The 23,804-nt window shown below is 35.1% G+C and overlaps 1 protein-coding gene across 1 annotated transcript; it reads left to right on the top strand.

The window, feature by feature from the left end:
* The first annotated feature begins 12,400 nt into the window (after positions 1-12,400).
* Positions 12,401-12,868, top strand: LOC136025491 (uncharacterized). The gene has a single exon (XM_065701522.1). The coding sequence runs from the start codon at positions 12,401-12,403 to the stop codon at positions 12,866-12,868; it is 468 nt and encodes a 155-aa protein (XP_065557594.1).
* Positions 12,869-23,804: the final 10,936 nt, after the last annotated feature.

The raw sequence follows: 23,804 nt of genomic DNA, 5'->3' as shown, positions 1-23,804 counted from the left end.
TAAGCAATCTGGCCAATGAACGGTCTTCTTAAATCTGATAATGTACATCTCTTCATTGTTCTATTCTCTTTTCCAAGAAATAAGAGCTTTTCTTCAGAAGTCAACTTGGTGATGAGTAACGGAGACTAACGTGGTCTTTGGGAGGTTTGGGCAGCTGAGATATAGGATGTGGTCAAACTGTTCAACAACATGAAGCAGTATAGCTAATTAGTTCCAGTTGCTCTTGGTAAAGCGTAAGAGGTGTAACAAGAAATATCTTAAAAAATTATAAGCGCTTAACCTTTAAAAAATTGCACCTAAATCAGCTGAAGGTAGACCAGGCTTTACAAGCCAGCTAAATAAAAAAAAAATTCGAAATAAAACAAACAGTGACATGATAAATTAAAATGAATGGAAATTATCCGATATATTTTGGCACTCTTCAGGCCCAATAATTGCTGTTTTTCCCAATAGAACACGAAAACTTAACAATTTCTTGTTATGTGATCTCTTTATCTTGCTCTTTCCATAATCTATGACTACTGGTTTGATATAATCAAACACGGTAAAAAAATAATGAACTTAAAAAAAAAAAAAAAAAAATCACGCATGCATGCTAATCCTTAACTGGAAAATAACAAATTTCACATTCCGGAGATAGAACCTTTAGATCAATTTTTATGGAGATGGTAATATAACCAAAAAATGATACATTTGAAAACAACGGCCTAGTTAAAAAAAAACTCCAGTGGGGCACATGCCTCTCTCTGGTCCGCCACCCCCAATTGACGCCTCTGGTTTGATCCCTCTTTCAAAAATGATGAAAATATTCATATGCTAATAGGTCCTGACAAGAAAACTTAAAACTGACGGATTTTGAATGTTTACACTCAGTTTAAACAGTAAATTATGTCGCTGCATATCTTTTAGTATTAATAATGATAATTAAAAAAAAAAGATGATTTGGGAACAGGCTGGTAGGCATGATTTTGGGAGAGGAATAATGAAAAAACGCCTTTTGTTTGATACCTTGAATAAAAATAAAAGTTGAAATCTTTGACAATTTTTTAGCTTTTTTGGGAGGGGGGATAGGCCTCATGGCCCCTATCTCTGGTTACTTCCCTTTTCATGACTATTGTTCTATAAAAAATATAAAATTTCGCGCGTATGCAAGTTTAGGCTTGACACCTCCTTTTAGAGTTCTATGATATCCATAGTTTAATGCTGTAATTTTCATTCTGGGAATACATTCCTTTTTTTTCTAAAATAAGATAATTTTGTCAGATTCATTTCTCTAGGATGTAATTTCAAGTTTAATGAATTGTACATGTTTGAAATCAAAACAAAAACCCAATGCTTCTGATATAAATATGTTATTATCGAAATTCTTTTTTTTTAGTTTCAGTTTGCATAAGCAGGAATCGCTTTTTGTATTTACTTGGGAAATAAACAAGTTTTATCTGTAAGGACTGTGAATTTTTATAAGTCAATGTGTGAAAAACCACAGGCATAACAAAAAATAAAGGTGTTCCTTGCTCGTCGGCCGCAAAGGAATAACATATATTTAAGGTGGTAATGCCCCCCTCATAGGCTGCTGGGGGCAGTTCCAAATTCAGAATGGTAACACATGGAAAGTGCTACATATTAAATATCTACTTGCAATGCAGTTTGCTTTGACTAAACAATTTTTTTCCGAAAATTGATCCTAAGAAGTCCTATGCATTCAAAAATTGAATTATTGATAAATTAAGAACATATTGGGTAGCTATTACCTCTTCTTCCAAATATTTTTGTCGGTAATAATAATTGGCAGGCCTAATGCTTGAACCATCTCAGAATTATCATCTTCTGTGAGTTGTATATCTGGTGAGTTTATCAAGTGAGTAAATAAATTAAAAAAAACAACAACATGTTTTTTCAACTGAAAGCAACGAGAAACATTAAAACTTAAAACAAGCAGAAATAATTCCGCATATAAGGAGGTCTGCCCTCTCCTCAATCATTGCTAAAATCTTCACCCTAAAGTTTGCTAGCACTCTTGAAAAAGCTTCCGATTCTAGTAAAATGGGCCTTGGGCTTCAGGAGTCGTTCTGGAGAATTGGGATAAAGGTCAAATTTTAATGTAAAGAGCGAGATACTGAGAGGGGGTAGCCTCCCTTATGTTTGGAATGATTTCTATTTGTTTTAAGTTTTAATATTGCTCCTTACTTTCAGTTGAATAAAGTTTTTCTCGTTATGTAATTTGTGGCTGTTTTTCAAGTAATTCCGAAAAATCCGGCCCCACCTCCACGGAAAATTCCCTCCACGAAAAACTCCTCTGTGGAAAGTTTCCCCGCGTTAAATATTCCACCCATGTGAAATTTATCCCAGACAATTCTATTCTTGCTGAAAATTCCCCTCAGAAAATTTCTTTTGGACGATTCCGCCTGAAAAATTCACCCTAGCATACTTTCATTTGAAAAAAAAGACTTGTCTTTTATTTAATTTCTGATCGTTTTCAAATAATCCGGAACTCATTCCGCGGAAATCTTAACTCCGATCGAGAGTTTCTTCGTGGAAAATCCACCCACCCCTAGCAAAATACCCCAGACAATTCGAAACCCGTTCAAAAGTTTCTATGAACACTTCCCACAGAATATGTTCACATTTAAAATTGAGTCGCCAAAGAGGAAGTAAGAAAAATAAAACGAAGTTCTCAAAAGAATTCCGGCAAATATCCCCTGTATAAAATTTCATCTGGAAAATTTACCCCCGGAAACTTCCCTCCCCACGGAAAATTCTCTCCGTGAGAAATCCCCCCTCCGAAAAATGTCTAAACTTTCCAGTAACAAATATTATGTTTAAAAAAGGGCAAATTTCATAAGTCAAAACCCTTTTCTATGGGACTTTTGGGAGTCCTGATATCCCTTTTGGCATAGTTATTGTACTTGTCAACTATACTGAAGAAAACGACTATCTCGAAAGTTTATCGAACGACTTTAGGGAAAAAAGATGCTTGGGAGGGGTGCTAGTCACCCTTCAATCTTTTTGTTACTTAAAAAAGGCACTAGAAGTATTAATTTCTGCTTGAAAGAGCCCTCTCCCGATCTCCTAGGACCATTGGCTCAATACGATAACCCCTTGAACAAGAACAACAAAACCATCAACCAAACACGCATATGTGATCTTTTTTCTTGCTAAAATGCAAAATTCCACATTTTTGCTGGCGGGAGCCTGAAGGGTTCCTTGTAGGTTCTTTGTTACACTTAATCTGATGGTATGAATTTCATTAAGATTCCTTAACTTTTTGGGGGGTTTTCTCCCTTTTATGGAAAATCAGGCAAGTTGTCCCAGACTTGGCAATATCAAACTTTTTGATTACTGTATATTTGAAATCACCATAAGAATTCAATTCTTATGGTGGATCTGTTGTTATCAAAATTCCTTTTTTTTATTTAAAAAAAAAATTTTAATTTGTTTTTTTTTAATTTTTTTCTATTTTTAATTTTAATATTGGGTCGAGTCGCTCCCTACTTATAGTTCACTACCACAAACTGTTTGATCTTCCGTTCTAAGATCCCATCTGTCGAATTTTGGGGATTTAACCTGTGTTTCTTGAAATATGAAAGTTCTCTTATGCTAAAATCTTTAGATGAAAAAAAAATTTAAAATTAATAGACTTTAAATGAATAGAATCAGCATAAATAATAAATTCCCCTGATTTATCTAATTCTAGAATTTTCCAAATTCTGTTCATCCAGTTAGTCTGACACCTTCCCGTTCCTAAACTAACTTTTTTTTTCTAAAAAGTATGCTAGATCCATCGTAATTGGCTGAAAAATACCCCAAACAGCCTACCTTCTTCATGTCAACTGCCAGGATTAGTAACAGAATGTTACGAAACTTTAATTCTCTATCAACTTCAGTCAAATTTACAATCGTAATCACAAGAAGAGATAATATCGCCAAATTAGGTTTTAATCAAAGAGAGGCATTCATCAAGCTCATTGAGCGGAAGATCCAATAAAATTGATATAATCTCAAGTGAAGTTGGACATGCTAACATCAATAGAAGAAAATTAAAATCTGAAAGATGAAGAACTTACTATTGTATATGTGGCAAGTTTTGTGGCATGCTCTCCAAATGACTCTTTGGGGCACTGGTATTCATTCAATTACTGACTATCATTTGTTATAAATAATTAACTGTCATTTGAAGAGACGAATGAGTTGCAACTGTATATAAACAACCTTTTTTTTATGTTGGGTTTTAATAACGGTCTTCAAAGCACTTTTGTGCTCTGAAAATTAACAATAAGGAAATTTTGAAGTTTCTTCTTATTTTATGACACAAAGTGTAGCTTCTAAAAGCCTTCAAAATTCTTTAGCACACATCGTTGTACCCGTGACAAAGGGTATATCGGAGCACCATTGAAGTTGTGTCCCTGTGTCCCACCTGTGAATATAGATAGATATTTATATGTTTTTAATGACGTAAAACTTGCGAATATACAACATACTTTGCTGTCCCATTGTCTGTGCATATAAATAGATTGTCAGGTTTACCGACTCTTGAACATGCAACATATAATTGTCCATGGGAAGAACAATCCGTATTCAGATTTATACCTCATTATTCTAATGATTGCCCTTGAGCTTTGTTGATGGTGATTGCTAATCGAATATTCCCTGTGTCCCCGTCGTCATTTATATATCCCCCCTGTGCCCCTCGGCGTCCCCGTTGTAGTTGTGTCCCTGTGTCCCGGTCGTCATTTATATTTCCTGTGTCCCGGTCGTCATTTGTGTCCCGGTGTCCCAGTCCGTAATTTCTCTTTTAGTGTCCCGGTTGTCATTTATATTCCTTGTGTCCCGGTGCCCCGCTCGTTATTTCTGTCCCGGTGTCCCGGTCTGTAATTTCTCTTTGAGTGTCCTGGTCGTCATTTATATTCCCTGTGTCCATTTATATTCCCTGTGTCCTGGTGTCCCGGTCTGTAATTTTGTCTTTGAGTGTCCCGGTCTGTAGTGTCATCTTATAATGGCGTCATATACAAAGCCTTATATACTTATATCTTACGAATATACAACATTCTTCGCTGTCCCATTGCCTGTTCATATAAATAGATTGACAGGTTTACCGACCCCCGAACATACAACATATAATTGTCCATGGAAAAAAAAAAAATCCGTATTCAGATCTATACCTCATTATTCTAATGATTGCCCTTGAACATTCCCTGTGTCCCGGTTGTCATTTATATATCCCCCCTGTGCCCCCCCGGCGTTTCCGTTTTATTTGTGCCCCTGCGTCCCGGTCTTTATTTATATCCCTGTGTCCCGGTCGTTATTTGTGTCCCGGTCTCCCAGTCAGTAATTTCTCTTTGAGTGTCCCGGTCGTCATTTATATCCCCTGTGTCTCGTTGTCCCGATCTGTATTTTCGTCAGTCGACAAACAACTTCATGACGGAATAATGCTCAATCCTCATAATGACAACAGTCGAAAAACATAACGTCAGTCGACACACAAACATGACGTCAGTTGACAGACACACAGACAAACAACTTATCTATCTATATATATAAAAATAAGTTGTCTGTCTGTGGATCTGTGGATCAGGTGACGTCATGTTTCTGTGTCGGCTGAAGATGCTCAAAGAGTCTATGCCAAAAAACTTGCTGCTGATAGAGAAAGTCAGAAAAGAAAGCGTGCCGAGGAACTATCAGCAGCAAGTTTTTTGGCATAGACTCTTTTTGAGCATCTTCATCAGTCATTGTAAACTTAAACATTAATAGATTTCTACGTGAACATATGTCTTATATAACTTGAATGACGTCACCGTCAAAGCAAAAATGACGACAACTAATTTCATGACGTCAGCCGACACAGAAACATGACGTCACCTGACAACTAATTTCATGACGTCAGCCGACACAGAAACATGACATCACCTGATCCACAGATCCACAGACAGACAACTTATTTAATCCGACGATAATGGGGATTAAAAACCTAAAAATGCATAAAAGAATATTTAACACAAATATTTTACCCGTGATAGAATATGGAGCAGAGATATGGGATGGAGAAACGGTGCAGCAACTGGAGTCCCTTCAGCTCCAGTACTATAAAAGAGTGTTTGGTCTACATCAGACAACTCATTCACAGATTCTGAAAGGTGATATGGGCCTGTTTTCTTTAAAGCTACGTAGGTATATTTTAATGCTTAGATTCTGGTTGAAGTTGACTAAGAGTAATGAAGATAGACTAGTAAGAGTGGCATATGAACAGAAGTTGAAATGTGGTTTAAAAACCTCGCGGCCATCCCAAATTAAATCATTACTAGAAAAAGTAGGAATGCCTTATTTATGGAATAATGATCTTTGTTCTAGTGATGTACCAACATATTTAGAAAGTCAGGTACGATTTATGTTAGAGCGACAGGAAATTCAGCATTGGCAAGGGCTGGTTTTAGATTCTACAACCAACCCTACAACATTATAATCAGGCAAAACCTAGTTTTGGAGAGGAAGTTTATTTTTAATTTAATTTACCGGCTATGATTCTACGTCGTTGGATTCAGCTTAGGACGAATTGTCTTCCAATCCAGAACATGAAAAAAAGCTTTCGACAAAAATAAAATGATAGTTGGTCCTGATAGGCGGTATGTAGCCTATGTCCCCTTTGTAAAGATGATGATGAAGACCTGGATCATTTTCTCCGGAAATGCCCGATGCTCTTGGATTTACGGGAAATTTATTTGCATGGGATTAATTTGATGCTTCCGGGTATTGTACAAAATAGTAACCCAACCACAATATTTCGAGTGGGAGTGTATATAGATAAATCGTTAATAAGAAGAAAAAGTTTTATATGACTAATTTCTTTTGTTGTTAGATTAGGCACTTTTCGCGTTGAATACTGATTTTTTTTGTGTGTTTGTAATTTGTACTGTTGTTAATTTTCTTGCTTGTTTGTTATTTATTTATATTTTGTGTATATATGGCCCATGGGTTTTTGAAATACACTTGTCTATCTATAGAGAACAACCATAGGAAAAGATACAAGCACACAAGGCGTTTGCCATCTCCCAAAAAAGCTAAGAAATTTTAGAAAAAGTTTAGTTCAGTAATATTAAAAAAAAAACACGAACCTTCTTTGCTGAAATAGGCTATGTTGAAACCTGCAACCCCCTCCTTGTGCAGGCTTGTCTTTACCTAAAGATGCATATGTGGGTTCTACGGTTGAAAATTATGAAAGCAAGTCTGCCTCTAAATCTTTCTAAAATAAGGGTTCACGAGTCAAATTATGAATAGCCGCTGTATCGCCCATCATGTCAGGATACAAAGCTAATTGCTTAATGAAACTCGCCCATTGAACAAGACAGGCGCCTTTGTTAAACTTGTAATGAACCCTGTAATTACCTGGCAGTCTTTGTGGGAGCCTTCAACAATGATAGGAATCGGGAAAACTTTATGGCTTATCCATAAGGCGGAGACGGGCGCCAGATCACTTTCTAACCACATTCGATCAGTGTCTTCTTGATGTCTTACTTAGTAGTATCTCCAAATTGTCGCCACCAAAATCAACATCAGTCATCTCGTCAGGATCTGAGATATTCTTGTTCGAGGAAAATTTTGATTTAGTCTACAAGATAGCCTAGAAGAGAAGTTAGTTATATTTTTACAACTTCCTTGTTGAAAATCCACTAGCTCTGATGAGCGTTTTAAGCAAAATGGGGCTGAAATGTCAATACTCCGCTTCTTTTGCACAACTTTATTCCATAGAAAGGCCTAAACACCATAAAAAAAAACCCTAGAGGTAACACACCTTAAAAAAGGAAACTAGAATAACCAATCATTATCACTTTTAGGGAGGGGTCGATGTTTCCCCCAGGAAAATAAGCTGACACTGAAAAATGGTGCCCATTCAAAGGGAACCAATCTTTGATAAACTTTGGTCAATCTTTGTGTTACAATGTCTATTCAAGAGCGTATCAAGAATTTTTGTTCGGGGGGATGAACAGTTTACAAAAAAAAAAAAAATTAAAAACCAATCAACAACTTGCTTGTATGCATCTTTGTTACGTTTTCACGAGTCCGACAAAATTTCCAGAGGGAGGTTCAAACCCTGAAGCTTCCCCCTGGATATGGCCTTGTTCGTTTTATGTACAATCTTTATAGTTTCACCTTCAGAAACAAATCTTCGGCTCAAATGAGGCACAGAGAAAATGCTTTTTGCCTCATATCTTTGCTCAGTTCTGACTTATAAAGTCATAAGGATTTGGCAACGAATTTTTTAAACTCTGAAAAACTTTGATGTGACTCGAAATCTGGCTGAGCCAACAGGAAGGGGCGTAGCACTTTTTATTTGGGGGGGGGGCAAGAATTTTATTTGAGCACTACTGAAGAAAAGTTACCATTTACCGAAGAAGCTACTAGGTTAAATTCAAAGTATTACATATTATATAGTAACCAATAAACGGACATTATATAAACATAAAATTAAGTACTGGTGATCAAATTTTTACTAAGATTATCAGCAGTGAGTTGCTGCAGATGACAGTAGTACATTTTTAAAAAGCTTTTGCGTGGGCTAAGGTGAATTTCATATTCATTCAGCTTTTATCAGCAGGCTTCACCAATAATATTGTAGAACTTATCCCCCCTCCACTTCCCCAGCCTCTCATCCCAGCACAGGACGCTCTATCTTACAGCTGAACCAAGCACCATTCTAACAGCCCCATGCATTGTGCTATTCAGTTGCACGCAATTTTCAACCGATTTTGACTGTGTAAGATTAAATTTGTTATGCTAAACTTTTACTATGCGTGATTCATTGAAATATTATTTATGACTTTTTATCAAATTGATTTGATAATGGATTCGCTGCTTTATATTAATAAACAGCATTGAAGTTAGTGGGCCACATAGAGCAAAATCAAAATTAAAGGATAATTCCAAGTTTAAAATTTTATTGTAACACAAATCTTATAATATTTCAAAATTAGACGAATGCACATATAAAGATAAACCTATAATGCCCACAGACTTGTTATGAAAATTGTAGTCGTCTGTGTTTTCTCTTTCAATTGCGAACAGTGCAAGTGAATATAAAAGTTCTTGCCCCATGGTGATGCGGTAGTACATCTTCAACCATCAAAGGTAAGAAAAAGGTCTTTCACGCGACGCAGAATTCGTAGGAATAGTGAAGTACTGTTTAGATAGATCAAATATCAGAGGAAACCCCGAACATTTTCCAGCCAAAACAGATGCTCTTTCTAAAATGTTTTTGTTTCTAATATCCATAACTCCGTAAAAACGCTGTAGCTGAGACATGCAGCGTTGAAAATCGGGCTTATAGGATTTACACGAAAAGCTTACACTGTCTTTGTTCATTTCGTTTGCACCTAGCATTATGCTTAAGTTGTTCATAAAGTCCAACTGTTGTCCTCTTGCCTACTTTCAATCTCTGCAATGAGAACATTAATAACAGGACGCATCACTGTATTTTTGAAAAACTCTTACACTGTCTCATATGGAACTATTGTACCCCCACCTAAATTCACTGGAACTTTACGTTTCTGGGGCAATTCAGGACCTCTAAAACCGCATTTGTTAGCTAACTGTGAACTGTGAAGGCAATCATAAAGTGCTATATATGACTCACAATGTGTACTTTTGTTTAAAAAAAACTTACTTTTCTTTTATAATATTTATCTTTAATATCTCAAATATTTAGTGTCTTTTTTATTTAATTTCACGGGTCGAAACAAGAATGACGCGTGGCAAAATACATGGGAAATATATAACTTGGTGGTTATATAAACTATAGTTGAGCTATATAAATTATAGTGGAGCTACAGTCAAAATATATTAATTCCAACTATTCTACATTTTATGAAGTAGGTCTAAGGATGTTTTTTTTAACATATTTCCTTCTCAACCGCTTTTATTCTATACTTATAAAAATTTAAAGAGAAGGGCTTTTTTTTTCTTTTTTTCCATGAAAATACCAAATGAAAATTTATTTTTGAAATCAAGGGATGGGAAAAATCCAAGAGGTGAATACCCCCTCCCCCGTGATTGGCGCCACCAGAACTAGTTTCAATAGAAACAAAAGCGTAATGCCATTCAATACTCGGATTTTAGGTTCTCAGATCTCTGTAGGTCTGAGTTCCTTCGGCACTGCTCTATGGGATAGCCTAGACCAAGTATCAAATAATTGCTTAATCTAGTTTAAAACGCAACATTAACATACCATAATCTAATTCAGATATTGAACACAGTCGAACTTATTTGTCACTATAATGTATTTCAAGCACTAGACCTGCCACAAAGAGTAAAATTTTCCCTGGTTGATGTTATGCTGAGCTTGTAAAAGACGTAGTTGACATATTTCCTTGATGATAAGACTTCAAAGGCGGTATATTTGTATAAATATTGATGAAGAAGCGCAATTGACCACTATTTTGCGTTTTTTACATTAAAAACGAGCTGAGATTAACTATAAAAATTATCTGGTCGAAGTAAAGAGCAAATATGAAGCTTAAAACGAGCAACACTTTTTAAGTTACTTAATGAATTATTTTTCTTCCAATTATTGGGTGTGGCAAATAACCCCTTACCCCCCCCCCCCCCCAACAAAGCTACAACCTACAGGAATTGTGTTTTCAAATATTTGTGTCAAAGAAAATGAAACTAAATATCGGAGAACGAGGTAAAAGGAGTTTCGCCAACATTTAGAGACATGTCTTTTATGCAATCTTCTTGGCTGTTAGCCCTAGGAACAAGATAAGAGCAGAGATAATAGCGTGGACTTTTCTTCCTACAGGATGTTTTATGTCCTAGATTCATTTCTGAAAGTAGGAATTACCTTGCTCAGCTACTTTCTAAAGTAGCGAAAACCCTTCACCTAGAACGTCACCAAAAATGCATCAAACAGGGAAATGAGACATGCTCCTCAGTGTAAAGTTTCCTGGCAAAACTCCTGATAACAATCATTGGCGGTTCTAGGCCTGGACCGGGGGCTGTCCCCTGTTTTTCTGGAGTTCTTTTTATTTTACATGTTTATACTTCTATCAAGGTACCTCCCCCAGACTATGAAGCCTAAAACCTCTACTGATAAGAATGCAGTTATAAAGTATTTTAGCCCTCAAATAAAATATTACACTTGCGAGAAACATGCTGGCAAAGAGGGCACAATTTGTTTCTGAAAAATAGTGTGCCGTTAGTGCAAAGAAACGGGCGGTTACCGTGGATAAGAATTATTTTATTTGAGCAGAATATCCTAGGTACTTTTTTTTGCGAATATCCTAGGTACTTTTTGTCAATTTTCTGATAAATCAAGTTTTTATAAAGAACAATACTTAAAATACATAATGCAAGTTGGCAGAAGAGATAGATATTTGTATTTATATTTATTTTAATAATTATTTATTTTAAACTGTTTCAAAACCACTTAAAAGTGAAGCGTAGAATGGAGACTTTCACCCGACACTTCCGGTCCTGATTCTTTTCATATCTTGCCCTGAAAGATATAACAAAACACCGAACGGGAATAAGAATAGTGGTGCACCAACAGGCACAAACAGCTTTTCAGAATTGTATGTCTAATATACACTAGAAGTTTTTTTTTCTATTGTTTCCAATTTTCCTTCCCCCCAAGCTCAAATACTATTAAATAAAAAAAAAGTTTTTTTTGAAGATAAGGAGCGTCATTATAACATAAACCGAACAGAAAATTTTCCGTATATGAATGGGCTATGCCCTCCTCAACGTCCCGCTCTTTACGCTAGAGTTTGACTCTTTCTCACAGCTCTACTTTTTGAAACAATAAGAAACTGTTCTAATTTCTGTTCGTGTATATCGCTCCTTACTTTCAGTTAAAAAGCTTTTTTTTTAATTTAATTTCTAAACGTTTTTAAATTAATGCATATTTTGATTTTAGCTCACTGTACATGAATAATTAAAACGATTTTTGGACGATTTTGAGAAAAAGGGGTAGGAGAGGGGGCTTAGGTGCTCTTCCATTTTTTGCTTACTTAAAAAAGTCACTAGAACTTTAATTTTATGTACGAACGTTTTTATTTGTAATAAATATGCGTATCTTACGAATTGACTTATGCAACAAACTTCTATATTCGTACATTTTTATTACGTGTATGAAGGGGTTCGCCCCCTTTTCAATACCTCGCTCTTTACACTAAAAATCAAATTTATTTTAATTCTCTTGGAATAACCCTTGAATCAAAAAAGGCCGCTTAATTGGAATAAATTACTAAAATAGCTCTTTCGAAATTACTAAAAACACTTTAGCGTAAAGAGAAAGGTAATGAGGAGGGGATGAACCCGATTATATACGTAATAATTTCTGTTCATTTTAAGTTTTAATGTTGCTTCTCACTTTCAGTTGATAAAACTTGCTCTTTTTATTTGTAGGACCAAGATGCGCATATACAATACTTCGGTGGGATCCGTGCTTCTCTACGGAGCCGAAGCCTGGCCAGCCACTCGGTCTGTGCTTAGCTTCGTGAATATAGCCCAAACAAAACATCTTCACCGCATTGAAGGACTACGCTGGCACGATTTTGTTAGCAACGAGAATCTCTTGGCGTTAACTGTTCAAACGCCCTTCTCTGTCCATCTCACCCAACGAACACTACGCTGGTACGGACATCTCCTTCGCATGCCCCCCGACACTCCCGCACGAACGATTTTTGACTTTGATCCCGTGCTGCACGGTGGGAAACGCCCAAGAGGTCGTCCCCCAACCAGATGGAAGGACACGACAGGTGCCTTCTTAGCCATGGCAAATATTCAGGAGAACGTCCACATCCTTGCAAGAGACCGGTCTAAATGGAGGCTCCATGTAGCATCACTCTCGACGCCAGAAGCACTTCGGCAGGAGCAGTAAGTCAAGTAAAACAAATAAATCAACTAGGCCCCCTCCCGCGCTCATTTTTTCCCAAAATCACCAGATCAAAATTTTGAGATAACCATTTTGTTCAACATAGTCGAAAAATCTAATGAATATGTCTTTGAGGACGACTTGATCCCCCACAGAACCTGGGGGAAGGGCTGCAAATTATGAACTTTGCCCATTGTTTACATATAGTATTGGTTATTGGGAGGTATACAGACGTTTTCAGGGCGGATTTTTTCTGGTGGTGGGGGGGGGGTCGAGTGAGGGGGTTTACGTGGGAGGAGCTTTCCATGGAGGAATTTGTTATGGGCGAAGACAATTTCCATGAAGGGAGCACAGGAGCTCGCAGCATTATTTAACAAAAAAAACAATGAACAGGTTCTTTTCATTACAGTACATTAGCGCTGCCTAAATAAAAAGTGACATGGTTTCAATGTATTATTTTTTTATTATCTTTTTGTCCAGGCTCCTTCATGTGAAAGGAGTTGTAGAAACTTTAGAGAGGGACTCATTCGATTAAAATTGAAAGGTCCGTGTACTGTTTAAGAGTGAAAAGTGGTTGGAGGGCAGCCATCTCCACTCCACACCATTTTTAGTGTGCCCCTGGGCCAAGATCTGTAAATTGTGCAAAATACCCATTGTTTGCATATAGGTTTTATCATTAAGAAATTGGGTTATGTTTGACCCTGGATGTCCGAAAAGGCTAAAGGCATATATATATATATATATATATATATATATATATATATATATATATATATATATATATATATATATATATATATATATATATATATATATATATATATATATATATATATATATATATATATATATATATATACAGGCAATGTATCGTCAAAAAGGTTGCATTTGCAACGAACGGCTGAGGATATAAAAATCAGAAGCTAAAAATGCATATTTTTAAACAAATAGGCTAAGCAGTTTAAACAAAACGTAATTAGATATAATGATCTAATTTTAATTATATATAATGACCGATTTTTCGTTAGTATTCAAGGTTGTAACTGGGTGGGGGTCAAGATGGCTTTAGGTAAAGAGAACATAAAATTAAGCAGATTTTTGATCATTTATTTGAATGCCAAAATTCTCCTTTCAGCCAAAATTCTACAGTAAAACTATTGCTAAAATTTGTCGCAAAATAGTGTCCAAAATACAAACAGTAAGCCAACATCTTAAGTCTTACGCAGAATTACGAACAAAACTTTAGAAATATTCCTTCTATTAACTAACAACAAAATAAAATCAATTAAAACTAATATAAATTAATTTAGATTAATATTGATTAATTTAGATTAGTATTTAGCTAATAATAATGTGAATTATAAACTAATGTAGATTAATATATAATTTAAATTAATATAATTTAATATTTCTCTAAGAAATAAGGTTTTCAAAGAAAGGGAAAGAGCTATATTAAACCAAAGACGGGCAGAAATAAAGTCAAATAATAATTCGTACTTGATGATCTGAAATTACTATACATCAGTAAATTAGAGTAATAACGATCGAACTAACAGAAATTAAAACAAACAGGGGTTTGAAATAGCACCCCCTAACCCTTTTAAAGGCCAGAGTGTTATTTGCGCGTTACTGGAAAAAAAAAGTATTTTAAACTTTTTTTTTCTTTTATAGCATTAATAAGGAGCGACGCAGCTCAATAGAAACCGAAATTCTAAAAAATAGAATTTTAATATCAATACATACAATATCAAAAGAATCAGATTATTATTCAAAAAATATTAAGGTTTATTAAGTTTAGTGCTACCCATCAAAGGCTACGAGCCTGAGAAAATTTATCAAATTTTCAAAAAGGGGGAAACAACCCTTAAAAATCCAAGAATATGAACGGAAATTGCACCATCAGATTCAAAGCATCATGGAACCTTATTGTAGAAGTTTCAACCTCCAATCTGTAAAATCATTACATTTTCATTTTTTTTCCAGAAGAAAGATCACGGATGCGTGTTTATTTTATTTTTGTTTGTTTTGGTTTCCCCAAGAAATGTCTTATCGACCCAATGTTCCTTGAATGTTGGGAGAGGGCTCATTCGAACAGAAATTAAAAGTTATAGTGCCCTTTTTAAGTGACCAAAAAGACTTTAGCAAAACTATTCCTCCTCCCCCGCCCCTTTTTTCCCAAATTCGCCCGATCAAAATTGGAGATAGTCATTTTGTTCATCACATTTGAAAGAACCAATAAGTATGCCTTTAAACATAACATTATCTCCCCCCAGGCCCCAGGGGAAAGGTCCTTAAGTTATAAAATGTGTATATTGCTGAAGCATAGTATTTGTTATTGGGAAATATACATACATTTTCGGGTTTTCCTGCTGGGGAGTTTTTCCAAGGCGGAATTTTCCATGGGGAGGGAAGTTTTCAGGGGGTGAACTCTTCAGGGAAAAATTTACATTGAAAAAATTTACCATAATTCCTATACAAAATTATATTATATTTATGTCTTGCTTTCTCTTTTCCGTCTCAATTTTATGCGCGGATATTTTGAGGGTAATTCTCCGGGATAAATTTTCGTTGGGATTGAATAGTCTAAAGGATAATTTCGTGGGAAGAGGTATTTCTTCATGTAGGTTTAGCCATATTTCCTGGCACTATTTAAAAACTATCAGAAATTAAATAAGAAAACAAGTTTTTTCAACTGAAAGCAAGGAGCAACGTCAAATCTTAAAACGAACAGAAATTATCACGTATATGAAGGGGGTTGTTCTCTCCTCAACATATCACTCTTTAGGCTAAAGTTGAATTGTCCTAATCCTTCAAGAGAGACTCTTGAAACACAAGGATCGTTTAATTAGAACAATAAGAAACTTTTTTAAAAGTACTAAAAAATGTTAGCGTAAAAAGCGAGGTGTTGAGGAGAGAGCAGCCGCCTGCATTTACGTGGTAATTTCTGGTCGTTTAAAGTTTTAATATTGCTCCTTACTTTCAGTTGAAAAAACTTGCCTTGTTTTTTTTTATTTAATAACTTTAATAGACCCGGAATCGTCACTATGTATTAAATAGTCAGTCTACTTTCATTAGCTCTTTTCAATAATCATGCTTATTATCGTTATTTCCTTTCTTTTTTGTGATTGGTGTTGATGTTTTGACAAGTAAAAACTACATTGTTCAGAATAAAAATTGTTTTCAGTAAAGTGTGAATGGTACTCTGGCCTTTATAAGGTTTATGAGGCATTAGTCCTACTTCTGTGTATGGTAACACATGTTCATTTTTTTGTCATTTCTCTAAGTTATTCGTTGTTATTTCCTTACGTTTTGGGTCTAATTTATCAACTGATTGTGATTTCTGTCCATTTCAAGTTTGAGTAATTATTTTACTTTTCTTTGGAAAACTTCCTTTTTCAGAAAACTTTTTTTTAATTAATATAAAACAAATACAGTGCTTGTCGTGATATTTTGTATTATGAATGTATTATTTCACTAAGAAAGGGAAGTAAATTAACCAGTGAATGGTAAATATATCTTCGATTTGATGTTCCAAAGGAGCCCCCGAATCAATAGTCACCAAAGCATGAAAAAGCTTCTAATAAAATCAATTGATCCCTCAGGAAGTTAGTTATTGCATTTCACTCCATTCCACGACTATTTCCTATCAAACTCAGTGAAGTATTTCAGGAATTCGGGATATTACAGGTGGTTACAACCTGTTTGGAAGCATAGACGAGTGAGCACGCGAATTGAAAGGCAAGAAATTTGAAACTATCAGACATTTAAGTAAGACCTCAAACTCTTTCCGTTTTCAGGTCCCTTTATGGCATGTTGATGAAAGAATAGAAATTTGCATTATTTGTTGACAGCATGTGCTGCGTAAAAAATATAGCACTAACAGCTGCAATTTCTGGGGTTAATTCTGTCGAGGGTTCCTTCAGTGACAGTGAGGCTCTGGTGAGCTTGGGGATAGACGATCAGTAAACTAATTTTTGGTAGGAGTCTAACTAAGATAAAATAAAGATTTTGTACGAGTTCATCCTTGTACGCTTGTACGTTTTGTATGCACTTAAACGTACTTGTCCGAATTTGTTCGTTTTCAAGTCCGTTTATGGTATCTTAAACTGAAAGAGTAGAAATTTACATCATTTCTTGAGAGCCCCTATTGTGCATAAAAATTCAACACTAACAGCTAAAATTTCCAAGGTTAATTCTTTCGAGGGCTCCTTTAGTGACAGTGAAGCTCTATTGAGGCTTAGTGACAGACAATAAATAAAGTAATCTTTGGAAGGGGTCTGACTAAGATAAATTATATAACTTGTGTGACGACTGAAACCATAATAAATTTTATAAAATTATATAAAAATTATGAAAACTTTTGGAATCCATCTATTTGGAATTCTTAGCTTCTCCCAGTGACTGCCAGTCCCTGCTCCCGAAATTGTGAGTCTAAAATATTTTAAAACTTTGTCTTGTATTATAAATATACTGGAAAGTAAATATTTGCCTTGAAAATGGAACATTCTTGAAAGAACAAAGAAACACTTCTCAAAACTTTAAAGGTGACAAAAAGTTTTGGATGAAACTTGCTCATAATGCCTTAAGTATAATATTAATATATTTGTATTATCTGTTTGAAATTCCATATAGTTTATCCTAGGTCTAATTGTATTCCATAACAGCAATTTTCGGAGAATCAAGCTTATCGCTTGAGTTAGCACATTTAATAACATTATCCAATTAATAGTAGAACTTATAAGGGTGTATAATTTCCTTGAGACAATATTCTCGTTTAATAACGGCCTTGTCGATTTTCCGCCTTTGTTACAACGAGCAAACGTTCTTGAACTGTAAATGTTATTTATCCACAATTTTAACCATGCAAAATTTTCGTGACGATTTTACAATTAGTTTCCATACTTGTAAAATCTGTCAACTGGATTACTGGCGATTTTGAGAGTTGAGGGTGCAAGAATAGGTTTGGAAATCAATTTTAAGAAGACTAGGACTTCTGAAAGAGTCACTAAGAGTGGGAATAGGTAAAGTTGAAGAGGTAATGTTGGGTAACGAGAAGATCGATCAACTGGATAGCTTCACTTACGCAAGTAGTATTATTAGTGAAGATGGCGAATAAAGTAAAGATATTAAAAGTTGAATGACCAAGGCTGATGGCTCATTTACACATTGTTGAAATCCGTCTAGATTTAGCAATCCGTACAGAGATTCCGTCCATTTACTTGCTTGAAAAACTCTCTAGCTTTCCGCAACGATTTGGTCAAATCAGGACGGATTCTTGGCAAGGTTTTTAAATGAATAAAAACATGACTATGGAACATCAATATCTCTGTTGATCCGGGCTAAATTTCTTTCTCTTTTTGTCTTCTGCGCCTCCATCGCAGTATAAGGACTGAAGCAAAAGACAACTTAGCAAATAATTTTCCTTAGAGCTTTATCAAACAGTTCGTGGTAACGAACTGTAGTAAGGAGCGACCCGGCTCAATAATAACCGAAACTCTGAAAAATGGAATTTTGATACCAATAGTTACATCAAAAGAATCGCATTTTAATGCTGATTTAATGCTAATTATATAAGTTCATCAAGATAAGTTATACCCATCAAAAGTTACGAGCCTGAGAAAATTTGCCTCATTTTAGAAAATAGGGGGAAACACCCCCTAAAAGTTATACAATCTTAACAAAAATCACACCGTCAGATTCAGCGTATCAGAGAACCTTATTGTAGAAGTTTCAAGCTCCTATCTACAAAAATGTGGAATTTCGCATTTTATGCCAGAAGACAGATCACGGATGCGTGTTTATTTATTTTTTTATTATTATTTTTATTTTTTTTCCCAGGGGTGATCGTATCGACTGAGTGGTCCTAGAATTTCGCAAGAGGGCTCATTCTAACGGAAATTAAAAGTTCTAGTGCCCTAATTAATTGACCAAAAAAACTGGAGGGCACCTACGCCCCCTCCCACGCTCATTTTTCCGAAAAGTCACCGGATCAAAGTTCTGATATAGCCATTTTATTCACCATAGTCGAAAAACCTAACAACCATGTGTTTAGGGATGAAGTTACAAACCCCGCAGTCCCTGTGGGAGGGGCTGCAAGTTACAAACTTTGACCTGTGTTTACATATAGTAATGGTTACTGGGAAGTGTACAGACGTTTTCAGGGGAATTTTTTTTTGTTTAGGGGGGATATTTGAGGGGGGGGGTTACGTGGGAGGATATTTCCATGGATAAACTTGTCATGGGGGAAGAGAATTTCAATGAAGGGGGCGCCAGATTTTCTAGCATTATTTGAAAAAACAATGAAAAAACAAATATGAAAAGTTTTTTCTATTGAAAGTAAGGAGCATCATTAAAACTTAAAACGAACAAAAATTATTACGCATATGAGGGGCTTACCTCCTCGTTATACCTCACTCTTTACGCTAAAGTATTTTTAGTAATTTCAACTATTTATTCTACGGCCTTTGTGATTCAGAGCTCATTCTTAAGGAATTGGGACAAAATTTAAGGTTTAGGGTAAAGAGCGAGGTATCGAAGAGGGTTGAACCCCCTCATACACGCAATAAAAACACATGAATATAGAAGTTCGTTACGTAAATTAATTCGTGAGTTACGTATATTTTTTACCAATGAAAACGTTTGTAAAAAATTAAAAGTTGTAGTTGCTTTTCTAAGTAATTAAAAAATTGGAGGGCAACTAGCACTCCTCCCTTGCTCCTTTTTTCTCAAAATCTTCCGATTAATTGTAATTAATTAATATGCAAATTTCGTTTTAATTATTTATGTGCGGAGAGCCAAGATCAAAACATGCATTAATTCAGAAACGTCCAGAAATGAAATTAAAAAAACAAGTTTTTTAAATGAAAGTAAGGAACAACATTAAAACTTAAAACGGACAGACCGTATATGAAAGGGGCTGTTCCTCCTCAACGCCACGCTCTTCACGCTAAAGTTTCTTACTGTTTTAAAAATAGAGTTAAAAGAAGGAGTCAAATTTTAGCGTAAAGAGCGAGGCGTTGAGGAGGAAAAGCCCCTTTCATACACGGAATAATTTCTCTTCGTTTTAAGTTTTAGTGTTGCTCCTTACTTTCATTTAAAAAAAAACTTGTTTTTTTTCTGAGCCATCATTCAAAAAGATACGGATGGATTTCCGTAATGTGTAAAGGAACAATAAATAAATAAAAACATGACTAAAGAACATCAAAATCTATGTTGATCCGGACTAAATTTCTTTCTCTTTTTGTCTTTTGCGCCTCCATCACAGTATAAAGATTAAAGCGAAAGACAACTTAACCAATAATTTTCTTTAGAACTTTGTCTTCATCAAGGCTGATGCATTTATTTTGAAAACTTTCCCTTAAAACGTAGCGTTTTCTGAGCCATCATTCAAAAAGATACGGACGGATTTCCGCATGCATTTCCGCAATGTGTAAAGGAGCCACGAGGGTATTTATTATTTATTTTTTTTTACCGTTGATAAACGTTAGGAAGAACTGGGCGATAATTCTGCGGACCAACATTAGTATAATAGGAGCCACAGAGATGACAATGGTTAAGCATGGTTCTAAAGCGTAAAGCGTCGGGTGAATGAGGCAAAACAGGAAGTACACTATTAGAACCAGCTTGTCCGAAACCCTATATAGAAAACTTATCATCTCTTGGCTTGAACAACAAGGAAAATATATTGGCTTGAAAATCAAGAAAGTGGCTACAACCACGATATTATGCACATACAGTATCTTTTTTTCTCTTTCTCCCTAGATAGCTTGGAACTGGAACATCGTAGAGAGTTTAATGACTCATTTTAAAGAAAATTTATTTACATTAAGGATTGGTATAATATTATAAATGAAGACTGTATAGCTGAAATCTAGAAAGGAGCCAACCATCCGGGTTGCAGCGGTAGCTAGCCATATAGTGAGAGACTATCACGTCAAACACTAAACAATACAATAGCCCATAACTCCTGAAAATGATGTCACATCAAAATATAGAGTACACTATTAGAACCACCTTGTTCGAAACCCCCCTATATAGGGAACTTACTGTCCCTTAGCTTGAATGATGAGGAAAATATTTTGGCTTGAAAAACGGGATAGAGCGGCACTGGAACATAATAGAAAGCTGTCTATCGGCTAATATTAAAAGAAATTGCTACATCTAGTGCCTTTAGTAATGAAAAAATATGATTTTAAAAATAGAATAATTTACGAAGAACTGCATTTTTAATGTACGAGATTGATGAATGACGTCATAATAGTAGGTTGTTATAATTTCCGGGTTATAGTAGTAGCTAGCAACCCTGTAAGAGGCAATCACACCCCATAGTAAAAAGCAAATTAGCCCATAGCTCCTAAAACTAGAGCTAGATAAAAAAAAAGAAGTACACTATAAGAATCGCCTTGTCCGCCTGTCCCTTGTGCTCTGCATCGACGTTATATTTTTTTTTCCATTTTTTTTTTTTGCCTCAGCTAGCTCGGCACTTTTCCTGTTTTAGTTCTCAGTTCAGGATTGCTAAAGCTATTTTGTAAACTGCGAAAATATTTTTATGTTGTCTGAGCAATAATTTTCATTTTTTAATTAAAACGAGAAAAATACCTGAAAATTTTAGAATTAATTTCACTTATTAGGTCATATAAGACACATTAAGTGAATCCAATATTTAAAAGATTAAATATTGGGAGCCAATATTTAAGACATATTAAGTGAATCCAATTATTGTCTTTTATTATTTTATTTTAAATATTATTTTATTATTTTATTTGATTTTATTATTTTTATTTCTAAATATTATTAATATTGTTAGTTTATTTTATTTCTCAGTTCAGGATAGTTTAAGTTATTATGTAAACTGTAAAAATATTTATGGTGTCTGATCAATAATTTTAATTTTTAATTAAAAGTGGGAAACGCTTGAAAATTTTAAAATTAGTTCTTTTTTTTGCTTGGCTCTAACTACTCGATACGTCATTTTATGGGAATAATTCTAAAAGTTGACAAGAAATAGTCTGAAGTGAACAAAAGAGAAGAAATCCAGGTTGTGGTGGTTGCTAGCAACCTAATTAGAGACGATCATGCTCCATAGTAAAAAATGAAATAGTCCATAACTCCTAAAACTAGAATCGGATAAAAAAAAAAAAAAGAAAAAAAAAAGACGTATACTATTAGAAACGCCTTGTTTTAAATTACCGTCCCTTGGCTTGAACAGTAAGGGAAATATATTGGTTTAAAAATCAAGCAAAGTGGCTGAAACCACGATATTCTTCATATAAGGCATCTTTTTTCTTTCCTGTTTTTTTTTTCTAATAGTAAAGAACGAACCTCAGCTCATAGTAATTGAAATATTCATTAATAGTAGCAGTTTTAGTTTAAAATAAAATAAATATTTTTTATAAAGGACTTTTAGTTCACAGTCTAGTTGCACAGTCCTTGGTCAAACAGGTTGTGAAGCGTAGGTTGTGAAGCGTAAGTAAGGAGCGACATGGCTCAATAGTAACCAAAACTCTAAAAAACGTAATTTTAATACCAATAAATATATAAAAAAATTGCTCATTATGCTGGTTCCAAATATAAAAGCTTCATTTAGTTTAGTTTTACCCATCAAAGGCTACTAGCCTAAGACAGTTTGCCTGATTTTGGAAAAGGGGAAAACACATCCTAAAACTCGGATAATCGTAGTGAAAATCACACCATCAGTATTAGCGCAACAGAGAGCCCTAATGCAGATGCTTCAAGCTCTTATCTGCAATAATATGGAATTTTGTATTTTTGCCGGAAGAAAGATCACGGATGCGTGTTTATTTTTTTCCCTAGGGCTGATCGTATCGACCCAGTTGTCCTTGAATATCGGGAAAGAGCTTATTACAGAACGGGAAAACAAGAGGGATTCATATTCGGATAGTCAAGGGGCATTGACTATGTAATAATTTTTTCTCCAAATTATTGGGTGGTACCACTTGCCCCCGCCAAAACAACGCCCCTGAAGATACAATGGTCCCCAAAGCCCCTAGGTAAAGGTCTTTAAGCTGTAAAATTTGCCCATTCTTTACGTACAATATTCGTTATTGGGAAGTATGCATATATTTTTGCGGTTGGGAGGGGAAATTTTTCTGCTGGGGAGTTTTCCACGGGGACAATTTTCCAGGGGGTAAACTTTTCAGGGGAATATTTTCACTGGGGGAATTTTCCAGAATTCTTACACGTAATTATTTTCATATGTCTTGCTTTCTCTTTGCCGACTCAATTTTATGCGCGGAGAGGTTAAGAGTAATTGTTCAGGGTAAATTTTCACCAGGCTTGAATTGTCCGTGGATGTTTTTGAACTTTAGTGTGAAGAGCGGGGTGTTGAGAAGGGGAGACACCCCTCATAAGAATTTCTGTTCGTTTTAAGTTTTAATATTGCTCCTTACTTTCAGTTGAAAAAACTTGTTTTTTCATGTAATTTTCCTTTAGGGAAAACCCTTGTACGTATTTTTGTATTTATATCTTCAAAAAAATATTTTACAACTTTTTGTAGAAATAACTTATCATGAAAGCGCAAATGCACTTAATTTGGGATGAAAGGGCGGGGGCGTATTCGAAAATGTAATATATTGGAGCATGTGGGAAATTCCTTCCAACTTTGAGATTAGGTGGTCTAAATCATGGCCCTGTATCTTTGCCTTAAGTAAAGGGAACTAGGCCTTTTCGTTAAGATGGGATGCTATTAGTAGCCCGAAATTCAAGTAAATTCAGATAAAATCAAGTTATTCAACTTGACAAAATTTCTTAAGGATTTTTTTCTGAAATCATCTGGTCCTTTAGATTTGAATCACTAAAGAGCTTTAGTTTGATCTTTTATTTAAGCTACCAAGCGTTCCTTGAATAAAGTTGTCAAAATATTTGATTTCCTTTAGCGCACACTCATCTTTAACTTTTAAAGCTTCGATTTCTGCATTTAAAG

Source organism: Artemia franciscana, chromosome 3 (genome assembly GCF_032884065.1).
Source record: "Artemia franciscana chromosome 3, ASM3288406v1, whole genome shotgun sequence".
NCBI classification, from domain to species: Eukaryota; Metazoa; Arthropoda; class Branchiopoda; order Anostraca; family Artemiidae; genus Artemia; species Artemia franciscana.
This window is presented reverse-complemented; position numbering and strand designations above follow the sequence as displayed.